The 14,364-nt window shown below is 46.6% G+C and overlaps 4 protein-coding genes across 6 annotated transcripts; 3 read left to right on the top strand and 1 right to left on the bottom strand.

Moving 5' to 3' along the window:
* Nucleotides 1-76: 76 nt before the first annotated feature.
* On the top strand, nucleotides 77-2,512 carry LOC108144847 (serine protease inhibitor 42Dd). The gene is made up of 2 exons (XM_017269991.2): nucleotides 77-1,184; nucleotides 2,170-2,512. The coding sequence occupies exons 1-2, from the start codon at nucleotides 327-329 to the stop codon at nucleotides 2,434-2,436; spliced, it is 1,125 nt and encodes a 374-aa protein (XP_017125480.1). The 5' UTR covers nucleotides 77-326; the 3' UTR covers nucleotides 2,437-2,512.
* Nucleotides 2,513-3,108: 596 nt separating this feature from the next.
* Nucleotides 3,109-4,845, top strand: LOC108144674. The gene is made up of 3 exons (XM_017269733.2): nucleotides 3,109-3,406; nucleotides 3,573-3,698; nucleotides 3,767-4,845. The coding sequence occupies exons 1-3, from the start codon at nucleotides 3,313-3,315 to the stop codon at nucleotides 4,606-4,608; spliced, it is 1,062 nt and encodes a 353-aa protein (XP_017125222.1). The 5' UTR covers nucleotides 3,109-3,312; the 3' UTR covers nucleotides 4,609-4,845.
* Nucleotides 4,846-4,890: 45 nt separating this feature from the next.
* LOC108144672 (heat shock factor protein) lies at nucleotides 4,891-9,111 on the bottom strand. 3 transcript variants are annotated; one of them, XM_017269729.2, is made up of 8 exons: nucleotides 8,898-9,111; nucleotides 8,377-8,601; nucleotides 7,522-7,630; nucleotides 6,379-7,460; nucleotides 6,036-6,322; nucleotides 5,858-5,963; nucleotides 5,539-5,614; nucleotides 4,891-5,482 (listed from the first exon to the last, which is right to left on the bottom strand). In XM_017269729.2, the coding sequence occupies exons 2-8, from the start codon at nucleotides 8,584-8,586 to the stop codon at nucleotides 5,328-5,330; spliced, it is 2,025 nt and encodes a 674-aa protein (XP_017125218.1). In that variant the 5' UTR covers nucleotides 8,587-8,601; nucleotides 8,898-9,111; the 3' UTR covers nucleotides 4,891-5,327. The 3 variants fall into 3 exon arrangements, with proteins under 3 accessions (XP_017125218.1, XP_041563339.1, XP_017125220.1); XM_041707405.1 differs by having other exon boundaries at nucleotides 4,891-5,479; XM_017269731.2 differs by having other exon boundaries at nucleotides 4,891-5,479; nucleotides 5,858-6,322.
* Nucleotides 9,112-9,642: 531 nt separating this feature from the next.
* Nucleotides 9,643-14,290, top strand: LOC108144714 (polycomb protein Pcl). The gene is given in 6 exon segments (XM_017269807.2): nucleotides 9,643-9,832; nucleotides 10,108-11,665; nucleotides 11,726-11,898; nucleotides 11,957-12,800; nucleotides 12,802-13,071; nucleotides 13,134-14,290. Coding segments are annotated over 6 exon segments (3,258 nt in total). The 5' UTR covers nucleotides 9,643-9,806; the 3' UTR covers nucleotides 13,521-14,290.
* Nucleotides 14,291-14,364: the final 74 nt, after the last annotated feature.

Raw genomic sequence — 14,364 nt, 5'->3', positions numbered from 1 at the left:
TCATTGCGGAATTGCATGAACAACAAAAGCTTGTTTTACATTTTACAGAATTAACGCACTTTAACTTTGCTGTAATGGATATATTTAGTTGGCCTGATTCCTTACATGTCTTGAGAAATTCCCACGAAACCCTCCAATCCATAGAAGCAAGTTGACGGTGACGCCACTTCCATTGTTTTGATGATGTTTTGAAAGTGACTCATCCGCCGGCTGTTTTCACTTTTCTTGTGGCCCCGAACCGAATTTAAGGCATTCCGGTGTAGACAGCGGGCCAGAAAGCAAGTATACGCAATTACGCATCACTCCCACACCCATACAGTCTCGATATGTTCGATTTCAATTTGGAATTTGCCCGTGGAGGCGCTCGTTTCACCACTGAACTGTTCCAACTCTTGGCCACTGGTGGTCTGAAGGAGAACGTGGTCTTTTCGCCCTTCTCCATTCAAACGTGCATCGCCTTGGCCTTTGCCGGATCGCAGGGAGAAACCGCCGATGAGATCGCCAAGGTGCTGCATTTTGTGTCCAACTTTCCGCCCGAGGTGGCCCAGACCTTCCAGTTCGTCCTGGAGAAGTATCGGAATAGCAACTTGCTGCGAGTGGCCAACAAACTGTATGTGCAGGAGGGCAAGCAGCTGAAGCCGGCCTACCAGGCGGCCATCAAGGAGCAGTATCACTCGGAGGCGGAGTCCATTAACTTTGCACTCAGCGATGCCGCCGCCCAGGCCATCAATGCCTGGGTAAATGCCAAGACGCAGGGCAAGATCACCGAGCTGGTCAGCGCCGATTCCTTCTCGGACCTCACCCGGCTGGTCCTGCTCAATGCCCTCCACTTCAAGGGCAGCTGGGCGCACAAGTTCGACGAGAAGCGCACCGAGGAGGATGACTTCTGGGTGGGCGAGGAGGAGAAGGTCAAGATTAGCTACATGAACCAGAAGGCCAAGTTTGGCTACGGCTACTTTGAGGATCTGGGCTGCACTGCCCTGGAAATGCCCTACCAGGATTCGGATTTGTCCATGCTTGTGCTGTTGCCGCAGGAGCTGACTGGTCTGTACCCCTTGGCCGAGAAGCTCAAGACTGTGAATCTTGTCGATCTGGCCGACAAGATGACCGTGGAGGAGGTCCATGTCAAGTTCCCCAAGTTCAAGGTGGAATACTCACTGGATTTGGCCGAAAAACTGAAGCAGGTAAGCCAGCTAATGACTATTGATAACGAAAATAGGTTCCGTAAACATTTCCGTTATATAAAAAGCTAACAAATAATCATATACAGTGCGGTAAAAATAATAGTAGTTTTTTAGCATATGGAAAGCAGAAATTTAATATTTAATACTAAAATATAAATGGGGCAAATATAAAAATACACATTAACCATAGTTAAAGATATTTACACAAAAGATTGATAAAAAAAATTTAAAAAATAGATGAATACAATACAAGGTGTAAAATAAATAAGGACTAGTGGCTATTTTTTTAAGTTGTTATAAAATTAGTTCAGAAAACTGGGAAATTATTTACAGCATTATGATAACTTAAATCTTAAGTTCTTCTATGCCTACAAAGATATATTTTTGAGAACTTTTTATTGTGCCGTTTCTATTATTTTGACCGCAGCTGTAACAGAGAAATTATTTTGGGCCCTGCCATTATTTGACAAAAGCTCAATTCATGGTCAACTCTCGTTTTTACATAATTGACATAGTTCCTTGACCGAGTTAAATGACAAATGGGTTCCTTATAAGTCAAGTTGCGTGTTTGGAGTGAAGCAATGGGCTATTATTAGCAAAGTAACCCACTAAATTCCTTCGCTAATCAGGCTTCATAAAACCAAAAATATTCTCTTATACGACACGTTGCAGCACTTCAAACCGCCCCGAATATACATATATTTATTGACTTCCTATCTTAAATGTTACCATGGCTGTGTATGTATTATTTTTAGTAGCTTATCGCAGCTAAGGTGTCTAAGATAAGGAAATGGGTGGCCATATTGCAGTGGATGTCCACTACTGCGGTTCGTGTTAAAGATCATGTATCAGACCATAATTTTAAAGAATTTTAGTTGCAGTCGGATGTGACACACCTTCAAGACCTATCTTATCGAACACTAACCCGGGAACGGCTATGACCTCATTACTTATTTACCCGTCACTTGTTTATTTGTACTTTCAGCTGGGCCTCTCGAAAATGTTCACGGATGAAGCCGAGTTCAACAATCTGCTGGAATCCCCGGAGGGCATCTTTGTGTCCCAGGTGCTGCACAAAGCCACCATCGAGGTCAACGAGGAGGGCACGGAGGCGGCGGCTGCCACTGGCATGATCATGATGACGCGCATGATGACATTCCCCCTGCAGTTCCAAGCGGACCGACCCTTCCTCTACGTCATCTGGAACAAGAAGAACATCCTCTTTGCAGGTGCCTTTGTAAAGGCAACCTAGAAGCACAACTCCTCTCACCCTTTTTTGTATTGTTTTTATCAATGAGTATTTTTAAATAAATAAGCGATCCATGTCAGCGATGGTTTTTTTCTGGCAGCAAATTATATTTCTAATTTATCCCTTTTGGCAACAATTTGAAAAGGAACACCTATTTAAATTGTTAGTAACAAACAAAAACTATTGACACGTTAATTTTAGCTCTTAAAATTCATTTTGAGGAGCCACTAATTTTTTATTACAATCTGTCATCTGCATTAATTTTATTTAAGCCTTTAGTAGTGTTCGTAAATATTACTTTATAGTTTTCTTTTATTTAATTATTTTTATAAAACATCATTTATTCGAACGTCTTAATGTTTCCTTTCATTTGCATAATTTATATTAATTTTATGTGTTTCATTTATTTTTTTGCGTACTTAATACTGTATTAGCTATTGTTAAAATGTTATAAATAATTTGTTCAAACCTTTATGTATAAAAATGGAACATCGTGTTTTTCATATCTTCTCTTTAAGCCCATGCTTGTTCTAGTAGGAATTGAGATTTTAAAATACGCGCCACCCAGGTAGCGCTGCCACCTTTTGCAAGTGTACAATCGATTACCCTTTTGCGCGCTATCGATAGGCAACAAAAAAAGGGCCTAAAACTGGCCAACTGCCAAGACGGGCGATTTGATTTGAGTCGGCGCAGAAGAGCGCGTAAATGAAAAACGAAGAGAACGCAGGAGAGTCGAACGGTAAATCGGTGGCAGCAAAATAAACTTTTAGAATCGCCAGCAAGAGCCGTCTTAAAACTCCGAGGAAAAAAAAAAGGCGGCGTCGCATTGGCGGCCTGACTGTTAAATCGAAGAACACGAATAACAACAATCGCAAGAGGATGAGCAGGAGAAGTGGAAACCAGGAGTCGAGCTTGAAATCGGAGAAGATGCAGCGCTACTACGCGGAACGGGAGACCACAGGACCCGAGTTCGGTGAGTTTTCTTTTCGGTACACAATGGATTTGGATTCCAACCGGGGCTCTCGAGTCGCAGAATCAACCCCCAAATCAGGATGTGTCTTCTGCGCTTAGGGGTTGTTCTATTCAGCTGCGAAGAACGTAGATTTTAACGATTTTTCCCACAAATCCTTGCCAAACAGACGATCGCCTGATAAAGCTGGTGCGCGCAAATCCGGCCATCTACGATGTCAGCCATCCGCACTATCGTCGCAATCCGGTCAGAGTGGATATATGGGATCGCATTGCCAACGAACTGGGCGCCTCCTGTGAGTATAATTTCACCATTTCCACGGCGTAGATTAAAACCACCCCTCTTTTCACCCCACTCAAACAGCTCGATTCCTGCAAACCAAGTGGAAAAACATACGCTACAACTATCTGCAGGAGGTGAAGGCAATTGAGACGGGCCAAACAAATCCGAATGTGCGCAAGCGACGCTTCACCGAGGATCTGTCCTTCCTGCAGAACACTGCCCAGACCTATAATGTGAAGAAATCCCAGAGCTTCGTGGCCCCGCAGAATGGAGGGGGCAGTGACAACGACAGCAACAGCTTCCTATATCCCGATCCGGAGCACCTAAAGATCGACGCCTCCGAGGGCTACGACATCATTGAACTGGACAACAGCGAGGATGGCGAGAACAGCGACGACAACGAGATTGTGCCGGAACTGCAGCTGGTCATGGCGGAGGAGGAGCCCAAGCTGGAACATCATTCCCTGCCGACGACACTCAATGGCATCCACAACAGTAGCAGCGATCACAGTCACGAACGCGACTCGCCGGCCTCCTCGCCGCTGCTCACGCCCATGGTGGTCATGGGCAATGGCTACGACCAGGACCAGGTCGTGCCAGCCCCCAATCCGAAGCAGGATCCGAAACAGCTCAAGAACAGCTCGCTGTCCAACGGCGAGGTGACCATCGAACCCATTTACAAGCCTGCGGCCACGAGACGCACATTACCCAGCGACTTTCTGAGCAATCCCTTCAAACGCAAGGCCGCCGAAGCGCCGCTCCTTCAGTCCCAGGTGACGACGACGCCCTACAGCGATCCCATCGAGCTGTACTGCCTGTCGCTGGTGGACACACTCCGCAGCATGCCCAGGTCGGAGCGGGAACGGGTCAAGTTCGAGTTCGCCAGCATTCTGAAGGACGCCAAGTACAAGGACGAGTCCTAAGCATTACGTACAATTCTCGATTAGTCAACTCCTAGTGGTAAACAACGCACTCAACACACACACTCATTTGTTTGCACTCCGTTTATGTATTATTACACTTACATATTTCTTTTAGTACCGCGTTCGCGTCTTAGGCTAAGTCTAATATAGTTTTGAATTAAGATGAGGCGATATGTGTCCATATCTATTCAGTTGTATCAACAAAGACCCGAAATAAATTATGCACAAAATAAGAAATCGATTTGTTTTACAACCAAACCACCCAAAGAAAAGATGACGAGATTTCATTTGCAGCTTAACGCAGCCTAAAACAATTTATTATCGATTAATAAAAGTAGTGTGTGTAAAACGTATACTCTCTAGCGTGCGATCTTACATCGTCAACGATCATTCCACACGATCGGTTAGTGGAAACTATAAATCTTCTACCTGAGCCGAGGCCCTCAAAATCCCCGGTTATAAAATACAATACAACTAAAAATATTAACTGATTCTTCGAGTCTTTCTACAACAAGAACTGGTTAGTCTATATATCATATATATAGTGCATAAGGCATATACAGCATCATTAATATGATTACGCGTTGATTATATTAATATGATAATATGAGTTAACTGAAAGGTTAGACAATGTAAGTGAAAAAAAGATTGTTTCCATTAAACACTAAAAACAAATGGTTCGCCAGATAAGCGTCTGAGCTGCCACTACTTAACATAAGTTACAACTCGTGACGTGGCGTATTCAAAACCGAGTTCTGCGCCTGCAGCTGGCGTCGGCTGGCCTCCTGATCCTTGTTGCCATCGTCGGTGTCCAGAATGTCGGACAGATCGTACATAGGCTGATAGGAAATCAGTTCGGAGCCACTGGGTGCTGCTAAAATCGGATGCGTTAATATCGAAAGGAGGTTAAAGAGCCATTTCCGAACCCACCTTTCTTCTCACTGCTCATGCTGTCATTGGGAAATGAGAGGCCATAGTTGTCCAGCAGATCAGAGTCGTTGAAGAGCTGTAGAGAATAAAAGAAAACCAATATTAGTTAACTTAAATAAAAATAATGCACATTTAGGCCTAGCAAGTGTGGACGCTTTGCGCTGACCTTTAGCAACAGCTCGTCCTCGGTCAACTGAAAAATGGGCGTCCTGCCAGGCGCCTGATCATGTAAATAGAACGTATGTGAAATGAGCCTTTGGTCGGGCGACAGACGGACAGCTAATCTTTAGTTGTACCAACTAGGAATAGAGATACTTACACCCATGAGCATGTTTTGGTCAATGGCGACCCCGTCGCCACGCAGCAGATCCTTCAGCGTTTCCAGCTCATCCTGCATGTTGTCCAAGTGTCCGTGGAGATCGTCACTGCAACAGTAAGAAATAGCCTCTTGATTATGGCTGCTCGGGTTTGGATTCGCCGGCATCTTGTCTACTAACACAGAGGGAATCCTCAGAAGTTGGCCATGGCCATTGTTCGGATTTTGTGTGGCACCGTTCTCGCTGCCCGTGTACTTGGCCACAGCCATGGCCTCCTCCTCGTTGGCTTGCGCCTTGGCTGCGGCCGCCTTCGATGTAGACGCCTGATTGGCATCCATCAGAGAGCTGTTTGTGGGCACATCGAAGTTGCTGGCAAACTTGCCGCTGCTCACAGTCGTTTGACCGAATTTCTGCTGCTGATCCAGCTTGGCTGCCTCTTCCACGTCAGCAGGAAGCAGAGAAGAGTCCTGAAAGGTTATGAATATTAATACAAATTAAACTGTAGAAATTAAAGCTTACTTACTTCGAAAATATCCGTCGGCATATCTTCACTGATGAAATTAACATTGTACAGATCAGAGTTCGTTGGTTGCATTAGTTCCATCAGTCCGGAATTATTCTCTGGCTCTGATTTGATCATCATGGGCTGGAACACAGTGCGCTGTGCCTTGGGCGTTACCTCGTCCACCTCAATTATGTCCTCTGCAGCCCGTCGCCGCAGTTTGTTATGCTCCTTAAGCTGTTGGCGCTTCTGCTCCTGCTCCCGCACCATGGGCGTGGTGAGCACGTTCAGCTCGTCATGCTGCAGCGGACTATTGGGCACTGTTTCCGAGACATGAGAATCGGGTGCCTCGGTGACCGTGTAGACAGCTTGCTGGGCCGGCGATTGACTCACGCTGGAGGCGAGTGGAGAGGCGGCACCGCCGACCAAGAGATTGCCGCCAGATCCGTTGCCCTGGAGCAGCAAGTCCTCGACACTCTGATTCGAATAGTCGACGTTGTGCGAACTAATGCTTATATTCGACCGCGGACGCTCGACGGCCAGCGGTGAGACGCTCTCCTGGTCGTAATGCGATGTGGGATTCATCACCTCGTCGAGGAGCTCCTCGCTCAGCTCGTGGATGACTGGGCCACCGCCGCCCTCGCTTTCCGTTTCGCTGGTGCTGCGTGCACGATCGTTCTCCGGCGTATCGTTGATCATCAGCTGCATGTGACGCTTGACGCCGGACATGTTGCGCGACGGTTGTACAATGGAGATTAGGAACTGGATCAGTTTGTTGACTATCTGCTGCTGCTTGGCGTGCTTCTGGCGCAGGCTGGCGATCTCGCGCCACAGCACCTCGTTCTCCTGCTTCATGGCCGAGAAGCGAGAGTCCAGGGTGTCCTGGCGACCACGCATCACCTTCACATCGCTGAGGATCTTGGACACGGCCTCCTGCTTCAGCACACTCTTGTCGTCCCCGTTCTTGTTGTTCGATATCTTCCTTTTAATTTGGTCCAGCAGATAGGGGGAGTTGCGCTTGAAGAAGGGATGTGAGAACTCAATCTCATCGCGATCGAATCGAAGGCCGCCGTTGTCAATGGAGGTGATCTTGTGAAAACCATCTGTTGAACAAATTTTCTTTAGCTTGTGCTTCCAATTGTAATTTTAATTCACTTTACTTACACATATTCAATTGCCTGATAAAGCTGGCCATGTTGTTGTGCTTGTAGTTGAGGGGCAGCAATTCCTTGGCAAATTGCGCCTGATTTTGTATGACAAAACTGTGACCATCCTGCAAAAATTAAAAAACGGAAGCGATATGAGAGTCATGGTGATATGTGCTTGCCACAAACATATTCGCGGCAGGCCGCAAACTAAACGCGATAAGAGTTTGCTTATATGTTTGCAGTAACAAATATAATTATCTAATTATATCTATGAATGCAAAAAGCAAGAATACAGCTGTGTTCAATATAAAAGTAATTTACTTTAAAAACTATATTCCTGTATTATTATATAAAACTTAACTACTTAGTACTTTTAAGAACACCAATAAGGAAGATCCGAATAAATTATATTGTTTAAATTGTTGGAGGAAATAAAATATGCAAGTTTTTCAAATGGATTCCTAAATATTTGTTTTTGCGAATAGGTACTATTATTTAACCCACATCTGTATGTTTTTGATTGTAAAAGGTATTTGAAGGCTCCTCTTATCGGTACACTCTTCAGTAAGAGAACCAATTACTCTTATCTTAAATGGAAAACCAAATGACTAAGGGAAATTTTTTGATTGACTGATGGAGATGGAAAATTTTCCAGAGTTCACGCACGTACGCATGCAAATGGCATAAGCGACAACAACAACAAAGAGACTTGCATACGTGCGTAGCGGCACAGCAACAACAAGGCAGAGAGCAAAAAAGCGAGAGAGAGCTTGAGACACCTGCAAGCAACGTCATTGTTGCCATGCTGATTAGCGGTAAATAGTGGGAGGCCCTGGAAAGGTAAATAAACAACATGGCGGCGCAACTTTACCTTGGTCCAGCAGATCAGGCGATTGGTATCCGCGTCGTCCACCAGGCGCCAGAGTTTGGCCAAAAATGCGGGCACCCCGCTGCCAATGGCGCCTCCGTCTCCAAACGAATGCATGCTCCTGGGCGGCAGTTGCTCCTCCTCGTCGTCTTCCTCCTCCTCCGATTCGTGCTTAAACTGCACGGCTTTGGCGGATGAGCGCGGCCTGGACATATAGTGACCAGCAGCCTGGAAAGGAATGGAATAAAGTACTCAATGAATTTACGCTGGAAGGGAGTAAACACACACGCTCTTGTTCCAGTTCACAGTTCACTTTTCCACGCGTGTGTGTGTGCGTGCGGGAACATTTGTGTTCAGCTGTGTGAGTGTACAGGTACAATATTTGTACACATGGGTACTATTCGATGTGAAAGTTGCAGCTCAAATGGAATCGTATATTTTTAATTACGGCCAAGTGCGTCATTCGAACCAGCAACTTGCACAAACGGAGCTCTAATTCTTCTTCTCTTGCTCAGCCTACCTACCTTAACAACTGTGCAGCTCGCTCGCCTTTCGCCGAGTAAAATACTCTTTTTTACACGTTCACTTAGCTTTTGCACTTCACTTTCAATATGCACCGCTTTATTTTGCTTAGTTCTTCTGTTTTTAATCGGTTTTTACGCGTTTTATGCACAAGTGAAAATTTAATGAAGTCTTCGTAAAATTGCTTTTGCTCGCAAAGTGACCAGTTTCGAAAAAACCCATCGAACTAAAGTTCGCTGCTATTTATACCATCTCGACTGTCTGCTCGTCTCCTCTGGTATTTTTCTAGTATTTTCTGGCGCTCAACTTCATTATTCAAATCCTGATCCGATTCTTGAAATAATCATAAGCAATTCATTTAAAGATTTAATGGATTATTATTATTGGTTAGTTATTATTATGATTGGTTAGTGCCAAAAAAATAAACAGTATTTCGAGGCGGAAGGGCATTACTTTTCAGTATTTTCGTTTTAACGGCATAATAATGGATATGCATTAGTTTTTATAATTTGTTGAAATTGATTCCAATCACCTAAAACAAATATATATGTTTAACAATTATTTAATTTTACTAGTACTTTGATATTTTTTTATTTACGTTCAGCTTTAATTTGTCAAAACTATAAGAAAGGTATATAAAATTACAGGTATTAAAAATTACAGGTATTAAACATTTTTGTAGAAAAATACCAAACTTACTGGTATTTTGATATTTTCCAGAGCCCTTCAGTATTTTCCAGCACTAGACTGCCGGGCGTTTGCCAACACAGTGGGCATATGTTGAAAAATGGCTGACATAAATTAATTTTCAAGTGATTTGTTTTGTGCATTTTCGCTGGTGTTAAGGATGAACTCTATGCAAGGACACTTAAAGCCGACAGCCAAATAAATTAGAGCACAATGCTAATTTAATGCACGGATCGAAGCACACAGAAAGGTGGGTAAATCGGGCCCGAAAAATCGAGTGGAAAGCGTGTGGAAAAAGAACGAATGTGGAAAGACACATACAAAATACAAAAGGGCCCGCTCTCAAGTCCGTACGTGTAGCCATGCGTGTGCATGTGTGTGTCGGCGGGGCAACAACAAATTCGACGAAAAAGGCGCCAGATTAATGAGCTCGTGTTAATCAGGCGAATAAATCGAGAAATCTAATGAAACCGAAACAACCAAAAGCCGGCAAATTGATCTAAAGGTCCTTCTCTTTCAGAAAAGACTGCGCACAAGAAGAATCACAGCCCATCGAGCACCCACCACCACATACACAGCCGCAATGATGAACAACCATTATCACTTGCAACACGATCACCCGCCGCAAAACGTGGCACATCCGTACTTGCAGCAGCCGAATGTTGCTGGAGTAGGTCCTCCTCCTCCGCCGACCACCACCTATGGCTACTTACCCCAGTCGGCTGGGCAGCAACCGCAGTGGATGACCACCACATACCAGATCCTGCCTCCCACTGCAGGACCCGCCACGGGGGCCAAGCGCTACTACGCCACAACCACTGGAGGAGCACCGACCACACATCCCACCCATCCCAGCACAATTCAGATAACCAACAGCTTCGCCCAACAGGCCACGCCAACGAAGCAACAGGCGGCCAGCAGCTCCAGTCCCTTTAAGGCCAACAACATACGCATCATCTCGACAGCGCCGAATGTCTACAGTCTGAACAAGTCGCCGCAGGATCCACACTCCATCTATGCACCGGTTCAGTCGTATTATTTGCCCAGTGGAGGAGGCCCAGCGGCGGGACAACTCAGTCTGATGACTGCCAGTGGAACAGCCAAGCAATTGCAGCCGCCACCCCTGGTGCCCGTGAGCAACTCGTCCTCGCCGCCCTCCACCGTGGTACTGGATCGCATCAACATTTGCATCAACAACCACTACGCGGAGTCACCCGCCTCCTTGAGTTCATCATCATCACTGAGCACGGCCCAGCAGCCGTCACCCATCATACCGGCAATCCAGCACAAGGCCATTCTGCCCCTCATCGACAGCAGCACGGTCGACAGCAGCAGCTGCAGCAGCAGTTCGGTGTCCAGCAGCAGCTATGGTGGTGCCACCACCACCTCGGCGGCCTTGGTGATTGTGGATGAACCGGATTCCACGACCACAACGCCGCAGACGCCGCCAACTACGCCGGAGACGATGAGTTCGCCTGACAAGTCATCGCCCTCGCCCCCGTTGCTGGCCACGCAGTCGCTGCTCAAGGCCGTCAGCCAAATGAAGCCGAGCTTCAAGGCCGTCGATGCAGCACCGCCCACGCCGCCAACTCCTCCTTCACCTCCTCCGCTGCCGCCAACACCAGTCGTTGCTGCTCCGCCAGCGGTCACGTATGCCCTGCAGGAGGACGTCTTTATCAAGTGCAACGATGGGAGGTTCTACTTGGGCACCATTATTGAGCAGACGAGCGACCAGTTTCTCATCCGCTTCGATGATCAGTCTGAGCAATGGTGCGAGCCGGACAAGCTGCGCAAGCTTGGCGGCGGCAGTTCGACGAGCGGTGGCGGGGGAGGCGGCTCCAGTTCGGACACCCCGAGTACCTCCACCACTGGACCCATGTGCGTGGCCTGCAAGCGATCGGACATTGAGGATGTGGTGGAGATTTGCGAGCGCTGCGGACGCGGCTATCATCGTGGATGCACCACAGAAATCAGCAGCGGAATTTGGAGCTGCAAGCGCTGCGCGAAGCCTATGAAAATGCAACAGCCGCTGAATCATGAGATCACAAAACCGTCGGGGATTTGCCGTCAGTTACCCTACCATGTGAGTATGCTTGATGCTTAAGCCAGAAGATTTAGTTTTCTAATCCGGTTTCTCCCGCAGGCGGATAAGCTCAGCTGGGATGAGAAGCATCGGGTCAACGAGGAGCAGATATACTGCTACTGCGGCAAGCCGGGAAAATTCGATCAGGACATGCTGCAGTGCTGCAAGTGTCGCAACTGGTTCCACACCCAATGTATGCAGAACTTCAAGAGGAAGCTGCTGCGCGGCGACATGTAAGGATTGACTCGGGCTCATTATTTCTCTATATATAACTTCAAAACGTTGTTTCAGGTTCTTTGTGTTCTGCTGCACGGTGTGCAACGACGGCGTGGAGTTCGTTCGGCGTTTGCAAATCGAATGGGTGGACGTGCTTCACCTTGCACTGTACAATCTGCGCAAGCACCAACACCAGAAGTACTACCACCTGCTGAAGGACATCTGGCCATTCATACTGGAAAAGCGCCACCAACTGCCTATCTGCGATAAATGGCGCGCACTGCCGGAAACGGCACTGATGGAACTCATCAAGCTCACTCTGAAGGACTACTCGAAGAGATTCGTCTGCGGCAAGGAGTACAAACGAGCACCGGTCTTCTATGCGCTACGCCACAGTGGGCCGCCAATCACTCCCAAGGTGTTTCTGCTGCCCCACGAGGAGCTCTCCGATGATGTGCTGGTTAAAAAGTTCAAGCTGCGGCTTATGCCCGTGGAGGCGGGGGAAATTGAAGAGGAACCCTTGAAGGGGGCTCCCAAAGATGTGTACGAGTTCAACACGGACGAGGATGAGCCAGTCGAGACGAGTGAAGACGAGATCCCCATCAAGCAAATCATCGAGAAGGCCAAAAAGCAGACCGGCCAGAAGGTCGATGATGGTGTTGATGAGTTGCCACTGAAGCAGAAGCAGCCGGAACCCGTCGAGGCGGGCGCTCTCGACCTCGCCGATGACAATGCCAACGATGGCGATCACGGCAAACTGCCAGCACCCATTCCACCGCTCTTGGAGGCCAACAGCAGCCGAAAACGCAAGGCTTTCCGTTTGTCCAAGCGCTACGACAACAGCCGCAACCACTGTGATTTATCGTCCGACGAGAACTCAAGCAGCAGTCGGGGCACCAGTTCGCTGGACCTCATCATACCCCCCGCCGGCCAATTTTCTGGGACGCAACAATCCCTTTCTAATGGCCACGCCCAAAAAGGCGACGCAGGGAAGAGCTGGAATCGGTGTGGGAGCTGGAGTCGGCGTGAATGGCATCATCAACAGCATTTTCAAGCTTAAGGGCAACTCCAAGGAGCAGCCGCGCATGGTGCGCACCATCAAGCGAAGACTGAGTGCCAAAGACATAACCATAGGGCCCAATCAGGAGGTGCGCAGGCGCCGCACCCGCCGCCTGACCACGGCCATTGAGGTAGAATCTGACACTATCCTATCACTATTTGTACTACATGTTCGTTTCTTTCCACCAAACAGGTCATCAGCACCACTACGATCAATCCCATACCCAGCCACTACCTTCCTCTCTACGCCAAAGATCTGCAACCGCCGGCAACGCCAATGGGAAAGCCAACACACGGGCGAATGTTGCGCCAGCGACCACAGAAGCTGTCGCCCAGCCAAAGCCGCCGGAACTCTACCAGCTCGACGGCAACCACTGGGAGCAGCAACGGGATTACAACTCCGGGACATTCCATGCTGGATCTGAAGCAGTCGGTGAACAAGTATTTTGGCGGCGCCATGAATCGCATAGATGCCGGCGAATCGTTTGCCATACGGGCCAAGCGGCGCATGGGGAACGGACAGGTCCAATACCTGGTGGAGTGGGGAGGAGATGCTGCGATCGGATCGATGGGAAATTAGACACTTTGGGATCAACCGACTCATGTTTACTTATATATTTATCATTTCCTTTCATTTCATTATCATTTTTCTGCGTTATTTTATTATTATCGCTGCCAACTCCGGGCCTCTTTATTTGTTAACGTTTAAAAGTTTATTACCAATCCACTGCCAAAATAGCAAAAGAATGTTCAAAATATTGGTTCAGCATTAAAGCGGTTTAATGTTAAAATGTAAAAAAAAAAAAAAATGCAAAAAGCAACTGAATACAGGTTATAATTGTGCAATGGCAGTTAATTGTTGCAGCAAAACTTAAGAAAATTTCCACAAAATTGGTAAAAGTATTACAAGATTTATTTAGAAGCCTATGTAATATTCGCTGCTGAATGAAAACGTATTAAATAATGTCGATTAAAGGAAAACGATTCAGTTAAGTTCAGTTACGTACTTTAGCTATATGCCCATGTATATTTTTGAAAAATATATGTTGAAAGGGAAACTCTCACACAAATCCATGTTATGCATACAAAAAATACTTGATATACACACAAATTTAATGAAATTTAGGACTAGTTTAATCATTTTCGCCCATAGACTAGGGAAACTACACAATAATGAATTAAGCAAGTAAATTTTATGTTTAACTATTAAAAAGCTACACAAAATCAAAATTGAGTTGAACGCAAACAAAATCTCAAGCTGACGTAAATGTTTGGCTAAACCAGAGCGGAATACGATGTGTTTAATTTAATGAAGTATATAATGCCCAAATAAATGTTTCGAAAAACGCACGTTTCTGAGATTTTAGTCTGTCAACCTCAGTAGGCGGCCAAAGTGACATTTGGATTTAAAGCTTGTCATGCCC

Source organism: Drosophila elegans, unplaced genomic scaffold, assembly GCF_018152505.1.
Source record: "Drosophila elegans isolate 14027-0461.03 unplaced genomic scaffold, ASM1815250v1 contig_183, whole genome shotgun sequence".
In the NCBI taxonomy this organism is placed as follows: domain Eukaryota; kingdom Metazoa; phylum Arthropoda; class Insecta; order Diptera; family Drosophilidae; genus Drosophila; species Drosophila elegans.
The sequence above is the reverse complement of the archived record's forward strand: the minus strand, read 5'-3'. Positions and strand labels throughout refer to the sequence as shown.

Excerpts from the sequence above, each read along its gene's own strand:
- LOC108144674 (XM_017269733.2), top strand. The coding sequence starts at position 3,313 with ATGAGCAGGAGAAGTGGAAACCAGGAGTCGAGCTTGAAATCGGAGAAG. Across the intron at positions 3,407-3,572 it reads GACCACAGGACCCGAGTTCG|ACGATCGCCTGATAAAGCTG; the intron begins GTGAGTTTTCTT and ends CTTGCCAAACAG. Across the intron at positions 3,699-3,766 it reads CAACGAACTGGGCGCCTCCT|CTCGATTCCTGCAAACCAAG; the intron begins GTGAGTATAATT and ends CCACTCAAACAG.
- LOC108144672 (XM_017269731.2), bottom strand. The coding sequence starts at position 8,586 with ATGTCCAGGCCGCGCTCATCCGCCAAAGCCGTGCAGTTTAAGCACGAA. Across the intron at positions 7,631-8,376 it reads GCCTGATCTGCTGGACCAAG|GATGGTCACAGTTTTGTCAT; the intron begins GTAAAGTTGCGC and ends TAATTTTTGCAG. Across the intron at positions 7,461-7,521 it reads TATCAGGCAATTGAATATGT|ATGGTTTTCACAAGATCACC; the intron begins GTAAGTAAAGTG and ends TTTGTTCAACAG.
- LOC108144847 (XM_017269991.2), top strand. The coding sequence starts at position 327 with ATGTTCGATTTCAATTTGGAATTTGCCCGTGGAGGCGCTCGTTTCACC. Across the intron at positions 1,185-2,169 it reads TGGCCGAAAAACTGAAGCAG|CTGGGCCTCTCGAAAATGTT; the intron begins GTAAGCCAGCTA and ends TTGTACTTTCAG.